At 41.0% G+C, this 10155-nt stretch overlaps 1 protein-coding gene across 1 annotated transcript in view; it reads right to left on the bottom strand.

Annotated features, from left to right (window-relative positions):
* The window catches only part of TTC39B (tetratricopeptide repeat domain 39B), a 163475-nt gene that overhangs the window by 119926 nt on the left and 33394 nt on the right, over window positions 1–10155 (bottom strand). The window contains exon 2 of the mRNA XM_011990864.1: window positions 3204–3238. Coding sequence (XP_011846254.1) covers window positions 3204–3238 — 35 coding nt within the window. The remainder of the gene's footprint in view (window positions 1–3203; window positions 3239–10155) is intronic.

Here is a 10155-nt window from a genome sequence, read left to right on the forward strand (position 1 = left end):
TGTATGTATCTTATAACATCATGTTGTATACCTCATATACACAATAAAATTTATTTCAAAGCAAAAACAAAAAGTACACAAAGGGGTTTCTGATAGTCACAAATCGAAAGCATCTCCATCACAGGAGTCATTTTGGATGATGTTCTGAGAACCAGACAATGCTAATATTAAACCATCTAACGCGGTTGAACAAAAGAGTTGTTTTTGTGCAAACACAGGCATCTAGATCAAAGGAACTGAATGGAAAGCCCCAAAACAGTGTGTTATTATTTTAATGAACTTATTTGATAAAGGAGATATCAAATATCAATTCTTTCCCTCACGGACCTGACAAACGGTGTTGGAAGAGTAGTAGTGGACTAGCAATTTTAGGGCTGGTATGAGATAGGAATTAACTTCAGCTGGGTTGAATTCAGGGCTTTTGTTTATTTCTATGGTTTGATTTTTTTAAAAACTAATAGATGTTAAAAACTACTTGCAATGCCTTCCTGACGTCCCAAAGGTAAAGTCACTACCAGCCTACTGAAGCCAGTAGGAGCTCAGAGAAGCACAAGCATCAATGTGCACTGCTCACAGGTCACAGTGGTCCCATTGGTCAGTGAGACCCGTCCTCCTCTGTGAGGCCTGCACCCCTCTCTGGTGTGTGTGGCATGCTAGCTCCCGCTGGAAAAAGCAGTGTCTCCTCCGGTAAACTCTAATCAGCAGCCCCACGGCCTCATCCTTTTCCATCCCCTGGACTGCGATCGCCTACTACAGCCCAAGCTCAGTTCCCGCCAACACCCAGGGAGGAGCAGGGTTGAATAATTGTAAGATTTCTGACTGGTGATCACTTGCCCACCATAGAAGTGATTTCTTAAAAATCACATAAACAGATTATCTTCCAAAGAGTACTGTACAAAAAGGGAGGAGGGGTAAAAGGGTAACTTTACAGTGGAAAAACCTGACAAACACTACCCGTGCCATGTGACCAAGTTCAACATCGGTAGTGCAAAGTCACATTGATATCATGGACCTTTGCTATGATGTGACAAGAATAGCCCTTTCCATCTGGGGTCTTCCTCCCAAAAACACATGACCACAGTCAAATCACGAGGGGAAAAAAACAGACCAATCTCAATTGAGGGACGTTCTACAAAATAACTGACAGTACTCCTCAAAACTGTCAAGGTCACCAAAAACAATGAGAGTTTGAGAGACTGTCAGAGCCAAGAGGAGCCTAAGGGGACATGACGACTAAATGTAAAGTGGTATCATGGGTGGAATCCTGAGACAGAAAAAGGACACTAGGTAAAAACTGTATCTGGATAACGTATGAACTTTAGTTAACAATAATATATCCATATTGATCATTAATTGTGACAAATGTACCACGCTAACTTAAGAAATTAATAATAGAGAAAACCAGGGCTGGTTATACAGGAACACTCTGTACTACCTCCTCAATAATACTGTAAATCTGAAACTGCTCCTAATTAATAGGTTAATTCCAATCACAATTAAGTTTAAAAAACAAAACAAAACAAAAGTATAAGCCAGGCGTTGGTGGCTCACGCCTGTAATCCCAACACTTAAGTGAGTCCAAGGCAGGCGGATCACGAGGTCAGGAGATCAAGACCATCCTGGCTGACACAGTGAAACCCAGTCTCTACTAAAAATACAAAAAAATTAGCCGGGTGTGGTGGTGGCCGCCTGTAGTCCCACCTACTCGGGAGACTGACGCAGGAGAATGGCATGAACCCGAGAGACAGAGCTTGCAGTGAGCCGAGATAGCGCCACGGCACTCCAGCCTGGGTGACAGAGCAAGACTCGTCTCAAAAAAACAAACAAACAAACAAACAAAAAAATACAAACATTAAACTTTTGGACAAAATAAAAATGTGTCATTCTAAAATAAAGAAAAATTGCAATCTGGAGCAAATATCTATAGCAAATATGACAAAAGATTAGGGTATATATAATTTAAAGTCCATAAGTATGTTAAGAGAAACATTCTGAAAAAAGCTGAGACAAAAGAAAACTAGAAGTCATACAAAAGACGCAATGTATTTTTTAAATAATTTTTAAAAATACTAAAGTAGGTATCATTTAAGTTGCAAAACTGTTTTTCAAATAATACCCAGTGATGATAATGTGACAATTTAAACCACTTTACTTATATAGTATTGGTAGCCAACTAAATTGATAACACTCTTGTGGAAGTACCGTAAAACAAACTATGCCCCTCTACCCCCACCTGAACATGTGCATGTTAAAGCCCAAACCCTCAACATGATGGAATTTCAATATGGGGCCTTTGGGAGACAATCAGATTTAAATGAGGTCAGGAGAGTGTGGTCCTCAGGATAGGATTAACACCCTTATAAGAAAGGACATCAGAGAGCTTTTGCTGTCACTCTCTTGGCCATGTAAGAACACAACAAGAAGGAGGCAGTCTGCAAGCCAAGAGGAGAGCCCCCACCAGAACCCCAACCATGCTAGCACCCTTAACTCAGACCTCTAGCCTCCAAAATTGTGAGAAAATAAATTATTGTTGGTTAAGTCACCCAGGCTATTGTGTTTTGTTATAGCAGCTGAAGTTAATTAATACAGAAAGGCAATTAGAGATACACAAAGAACACTGAACATATTCATCCCTTTTAATTCAGTAATTCTACATTTGTAATGTTAACCTTTAGAAGCAATTCAAAATATGACAAAGCTATACACATGTAAAACTTAGTTTTACATTTTTAAGCCAGTGATAACCTAAATGTCTAACAATGGAGAAGCAGTTAAGTAAGTTGTAATATTCCACTTGATCTAATATGATTTAGTCATTTAGAATTATTACAAAAACTATATAGGCTTACAGTGAATGCTTTTAATAAAATTAAGTGCAAACCAAACACAAAAATCTACAAAATGAGACTAATGATATAAATAAATATGAACAACTATTAAAAGAGTTAGTTATAAACAAATAATTTGTTGAGAAATATTTTATTTTGTTACACAAAATAATACTCGGAAATGTATCTGAGAGTATTATTAGATAGGTCCTTTCTTAAATATAATCACAACTTCTTTAATTATAGAAAAGTGACTTTTTTCTGAAAACAGCCACTGCAGTACTCTCCAAAAAATGAGAATGAAACATTTACTTTTTATGTAAGACAACCATCAATTTTTCTTGACTACATACTTTTTATTATGTTATTACTTACATTGAGATGGTTTCCAAGGCATCTTCAAAAATGTCCTGGGGGAAATAAAAAATACAATGAGTTTCTCAAGAATTCTAAATTAGTTTCTCAAGAATTCTAAAAGAGAAAATGAATACATGCATTGGGGAGAGTGGTCCTGGCAGGAAGATATAGCAGGTAGTAAAATCAATCAACTTAACACTCACAGAACTCTGTTCACAGAAATCAAGCACATGAATTTCAGTGAGATTTTTTTTTTTTTAATAAGGCTGTTAAAATACTCAGCAAGTGATCAAACTGGTCTAATTTAAAGAGACTATGACATCTTTTAGGAAGTTGCCTTTCACTCCTAAATCTCAATCATCCCAATTGTAGAGTAAAATAAATAACAGGACTTGCTCCACGTAGTCTTTTCTTTCTCCGTGGCTAGTTAAGTGAGCATCCTCTGGGCCTTCATTTCACATCTCATTGCACCACCCTCTCAGCTCGTCTCCCTGCCACCAGCCTTTCCCCCAGTTTACTCTGTGCCACACAGGATAGCCCTTTGCTTCATGCCACTGGCCTGATCACAGTGCAACAGGATGAGAAACGCACACACTCATATGCACTCAGAAGTCCACACACGCACTCCGCACTCAGACACAGTGACTCACACACAATCTCACAGTCACATACACAAACACACATGCCCTCACTCAAAAACTCACACATACACAACAGCTCCCTCACAGCTGCAAAAACCAAACCTAAGCTCCTCATCCAGGTATCTGGGGTCCACCACAACCCAGCCTAATCTTTCAAGATCCTTCTCTGACATCCCCACCACTCTCAGCATAGCTCAAGCCATGAGACCTCCAGAAGGGCCGCCTTACTGGTCTCCTCGCTCCTGTGCTTGACACCCTCCATTCAATTCTTCACATGACAACCATATCATTCTTTTACTTCATGTTTTTGAATAAGCATACACCATTCCAGTTTTCTAGACCTCTTCGAGAGCTTTCCATTGCACTTAGAAAAATCCCAAACTCATTCTCCCTATCTACAGAGCACTAAAACAGCCCCACCAGCCTCTGACCACATCCCCTTACTCACTCGACTCTAGCCACAGGTCTTTCTTTAAGTTCTTTGGACAAGCCAAACATCCCACAGCTCTCTGCACTGTCCCCTTTTTTATAATGTCCTTTGCTCAATTATTCCCATGGCTGACTCATTCTCATCCTTTGATTTTCAGCTTAGAAAGCCACCTCCTCAAGAAGAACATCTCTGATCACCCTAACTAAAATTACTAGGAATAGCAGCTTACTTACAGTTCCTCTTCATTTCATTTGTTCCATTCATAGCACTTATCATAATCTCTACTGATCTTCCTTGTTGACTTGATTACCCTCTGTCTCCATCAAAGCAGGCTCTTACATACACAGAAAAAACACCAGGGCTTTGCACCAGGGTTTGCTCAATAAATACTTGTTGCCTAATGAATGAATGAATGAATGACTGGAACCTGGACTGCCAAGGGACTTACCATATCACACCTCATTTAGAGTTACGCACAGAAATGAGGAAAAGGAGCTAGGGATCTTTTCCCTTGTGTGGCCATTAATACTGAACAAGGTTTAGACCATACTGGATTCTGCAGTGAGGCAGAAAAAACAGAAGTATCGATACTAAAAAGAAGAACCGACTGGGCCTGGTGGCTCACGCCTGTAATCCCAACATTTTGGGAGGCCAAGGCCAGTGGATCTCCTGAGGTCAGGAGTTTGAGACCAGCCTGGCCAACATGGTGAAACCCCATTCCTATTAAAAATACAAAAATTAGCCAGGCGTGGTGGTGCATGCCTGTAATCCCAGCTACTCGGGAGGCTGAGGCACAAGAATCACTTGAACTCAGGAGGCAGAGGTTGCAGTGAGTCAAGACTGCGCCACTGCACTCCAGCCTGGGCAACAGAGTGAGACTCCGTCTCAAGGGGAAAAAAAAAGTTGTAAACAGTGGCAGAAATGAGTTTGAATTTGGGACCTGGCCTATTAATCTACATTAATATCATACTCCATAAAGGAGGTAAAATCAAGGGCCAGCACACAGGTTATCATGTGAGCAGTTACAAAGAAGGGAGGAAAACGTATTCTCCAGGAACCCAGATCTCACTATGATAAGCCCAGCTCACAGTCCCTCTGGCAGCTCTGGTGACTCCCTCTGCACTTACCTTTAACAATGATAGGGTACATGGACAGCCCACTCCTGGAGGGCTTCTGTGCCTTCTCCTCCTGCTCACAAACCTCAACATGGACACTAAAATACTCACTGAGTGAGCGTCACAAAGGAACTTGGGAAGCCAATCCTCCGTGTAAAGAAGACAAGACTAATATTTTCATCTAAACAAGAAGTATTCCCACCCCTCCATAAAAAAAAAAGAAAGAAAGAAAGAATATCAAGCCAGGTGGTGCACACTTGTCGTCCCAGCTACTCGGGAGGCTAAGGTAAAAGAATGGCTTGAGTTCAGCCTGGACAATATAGCAAGACCCTGTATCTAATAACTTATTTTAAAAAAAATTTTTTTTAAGAATATCAAAACTCTCCATTTTGTTGAAACAGTAATCACATGCAGAGCGTTCTCTAAATAAAGCATATATGGTCTATAAAGGCCAGACAAAAGGTGGAAGTGTCTTAATTTTAAAAAGAGGAAAGGTGAAGAGAAGAACTAAGATTTACTGAGTACCTACCATGTGCTAGGCACCTTACAATCTTACAAAAGCTATCTCATGTGTTCCTCCCAACATACAGCAAGTTAATCCAGTTGTAGTTTAATTACTTGCCCAACATTACACAGCTGGTAAGTGAAGAAACTGGGGTTCAATCTCAGGTTTAACTCCAAAGCATTTTATTAATATTAATACAAACTATCTAAAACTTGGAAATTAGATAGTTGGGCAGGATGGGGAGGGGGTGGGAGATGAAGGGGTGCCATATCCTCTCAATGTAATATGATAGTATTGCTTTACAAGCCTCCCAAGGATTATTTAACTCTCTAGAAGAGTGTACTTGTGTTTAATTTTTCCATCTGCTGTCTGATTGGAGTCCGCACACTGTGAAGTTACATGTTAACTTACAGGTTTTTTAGGGGTGAAAAACATTACCTCAAAGATTATGTATGACTTTGCTGCTCTGTGAGACAGCAGTTCCCAACCTTTTTGGCACCAGGGACTGGTTTCGTGGCAGACAATTTTTCCACAGATGGTGGGGGACAGTGAGGAGATGGTTTCAGGATGAAACTGTTCCACCTCAGATCATCAGACATTAGATTCTCATAAGGAGTGTGCGACCTAGATTCCTCGCATGCACATTTCACAATAGGGTTCACACTCCTGAGAATCTCACGCCACCGCTGATCTGACAGCGGGTGGAGCTCAGGTGGTCATGCTCGCCCGCCCACCACTCACCTCCTGCTGTGCAGCCTGGTTCCTAACAGGCCACTGACCAGTACCAGTCCATGGCCCAGGCACTGGGGACCCCTGCTTTAAGGTATTACCCAGTTTTATGTATAACCTAGCAATCTTAATCTAACATTCTTCCTTAAGCCTATAAATACTAGTTCCTCAAATACTGTTTGGATCAATTCACTATTTCACTGGTTTCCTAACTGGTGGATTAAATAAAATTTTGACATGTTCATTTTATATCTTTATGAGAATCTTATTTCCAATTCTGGAAAATTATACTTGGACACGGAGATCGCCAACCACTCTCTCCCTGGGCACCTGCAAATACAGTTTCCTGCATCCTTGGGAAACGGATGTGGGGTCCACGTGGAAGATGAAACACTAAAAGGCAGAGACTGCTCATGCCTCCGTTCCATATCCCTATGGACCAGTGCTTCCTTTTTCTCCTGTCTCTCTAGGTTCCCATGCGTAGCTCAAATTCTATCCCTTTTCTGCTGCTGCCTAAGGAAGCTGCTTTTCCTTGTGTGAGATTCCCATAAGGGCCCTTAGGTTTGGCACTGACTGCTATTCCACAGTCTCCCACCTGGCCCTCGGTAGACATGCATGTGTTCTTCATGTAGCAGAACTAGATGTTTCCACCAAAGTCTCTTTGCTTTTCCATACTCACCATCAATTTCCTAGTGCTCTTCCAGTGTTGGTTTCCCTTAGCTCCCCAGTACTGGTAGGCTCACCGTGTGCCCTCCAGTTACAACACGCACAGAGAAGCATCCAGACTCCTTCCAATGTAAGTAAAGTAAGACAGGAGAGCTCACACTGCCGACAAATACCATGTGTTCACAGGAAAGCCTCGGTGTTTAGTTCCATCTTTAAAGGCAGCTGCATTTGCCTGCCCCACTCCCATGCCAGGGCCAACCTTGAAGTGCTACTACTGTAGGGCCTGGTGTAACAGATCCTTTCATTGAACCACGCCTGGCTCCTAATCATACACCACCTCCAAACAGTATCTAACTTTTTGAAGAGCCTATCTTGACTCTCTAGTTGGAGTCAAGGGCCATTCTACTCTTTGTGAATCTACTTTCTAGCCCAGCACAGTCCTCTGTACTTCATAGACTCTTAGCAAATCATGGTTCACTAACTGGCTGGCTGAGGACCCATGTCTTGAGGTGGAAGGTCCTCATCTTGAGCTGTCTCACTTTGCACATTAAAAAACGGGCTCACCTGTGAGTTGAAGGATTCCCTAGGTAAGCTGACAGATGTAAAGCCAGCGCCCAGGGTCTGCTCCCTCCTGGGAGATCAGCCTGAAACCTACCTCTGCCTCCAGATCATAGAAACTGCCATCCTGATCATAGAACTGACACAGAGTGAGGAAAGCTGATGGGTGCTGCATCACCTACTGAGGCTTTTCCAAACAATTTCCATCTTAATTTGCTAACTTTGTCATATTCTGAGTAGTAAAAATGTAAGCAAGTACATATGAGTGAAAGGGCAGGTTCTTAATGTTCATTTAAGAATCCTAATGAAGATATTAATGACAAAAGTGTTTACATTATTTTTATCTCTACAGACAAAGAGTAAAGATGACAAATATGCTATTAACAGTAGTAATTTCAATACTCTGCATTAATTGCCAGACCAAATAGATTTACAAATTTTTCAGGCCTCCCTATCTGATTTTTAATTCACTTTGTGGTTTGCAAAAGAATATGTGACAAATATCACTGCAAGAAGGAAAAGGAAGTAGGAAGTAACATGACAAAAAATAACGCCAGGTACTGTAAATCCACAAAACTGAACTGCTTCTCTAGAACTCCCTATTCCTCCTTCCTCCTCTACGTTCCTCCTCCTCAGCCTCAGCCCTGTCCTCTATTTTACCGTCTTTCTCATAGGGATGACTTCACAGGCCTAAGAACAGATGCTACCATGCTCTCATTTAACCACTGCACTTGAGCAAAGATGACAAGGTTTGAGAGGGCTTGCAGATACCTTCCTCCTCAATGAAGACCACCTGCCCACCCCCACACAACCAGGCCCCTCCTCACTGGAGCTTTCCCACCCAACATTCCATTCCACTGACCAATGAAGCTGTGTGTTTGGTATCACAGACTCAAAGAACGCTATAACTGTTGAGAACTCTGGCCAGTCATGAATTCTTTTGGAGCCACATCTGGACCATTCCCATGGAGATGAGACATGAAGAAGATGCCCCAATTTCCCCCCAAGACTGAGGCAGGGATTAAGGGCCATGGGTATTAGGTTCTAAGGAATACAAACACGTGTCTGCATGGCATCCACTCCTGTAAATTAAGATGTCCAAAATGGGAAACCAGACTGACATAAGAAGCATTATCATAGTGACTGACACACCTGGAGAAGTCCTCAAATACTGAATTTCTCTCATAAAGAGAAACAGCACATTGCTAGTTAAAGGAATCACATGACAAACACATAAACTTAAGTCACATAACTCCCTATTAAAACTTGAATAAAGTATTGATTTTTCTAAGTCAGAATTAATTTAAAATACACCTTTATTATTGTGCAAAACTCATTTAAAAAATATATATGTACCCTGAGCTGATCTGTCAGGAATAATTTTTCATTCTGCTCATATTTATCATCCAATTCTCTGTAATCTATTTGTCAAGCTCAAAAAGTAGCCCATGGCCTTCTACAGCATTTAAAATCTCCAACTAAATCCCAAGGGCTACCAACCAGTTGCATCTAATCTGCAGTGCCACAATTTTTAAGTCTCATATTGCATGAAAGAGCATCAATGTTCTTTGATGGCAAATGTAATCATCAGCTTCAGCTCCCCTATAACTGGGTTTGCAGGGGACAAGCACCCCTCATACCCTCCTTAAAGAATTAGCATCAAAGCAAGTCCTTTGTGAAATCTTAACTGACCTACAGAACTCTTATCAAAGGGAAAGAAGGCAATAGGGGCCCACACATTAGACACACTCACGTTCAAAGTCCCCACCTGTAACGACTGTTATTGGTACTTGCAGGGAACAAAGTATGATGTTCTCAAATTTCAAATACCACACTATGACAATAATTCTCAAATATGGCAGACCAAAACATGAAAAAAAAAAAAAAAAAACACTAAGTTTATCTTCTTAATTTGTCCAGGTTTGTTAAATTTTAGGCAATAATTTTTTTAGATTTTCTTTTATAGACTTAGAAAAAACTGGAGGTTTTCAAACATTTTTTCAAAAATAGGGATTTAAAAAAACAAACAAAACAGTAAAATCATCTGCCAAAACACAAAGCTCATGCTTTAGAAATTTTTAAACATTCATCACTTGAGATTAAAAATAATTTTCCGGCCGGGCGCGGTGGCTCACGCCTGTAATCCCAGCACTTTAGGTGGCTGAGGCGGGTGGATCACGAGGTCAGGAGATCGAGATCATCATGGCTAACACGGTGAAACCCCGTCTCTACTAAAAATACAAAAAATGGGAGGGATTGCATTGGTAGTTATACCTGATGTACATGACGAGTTGATGGGTACTGACGAGTTGATGGGTGCAGCACA

The sequence above is a fragment of the Mandrillus leucophaeus genome, unplaced genomic scaffold (genome assembly GCF_000951045.1).
Source record: "Mandrillus leucophaeus isolate KB7577 unplaced genomic scaffold, Mleu.le_1.0 Scaffold384, whole genome shotgun sequence".
In the NCBI taxonomy this organism is placed as follows: Eukaryota; Metazoa; Chordata; class Mammalia; order Primates; family Cercopithecidae; genus Mandrillus; species Mandrillus leucophaeus.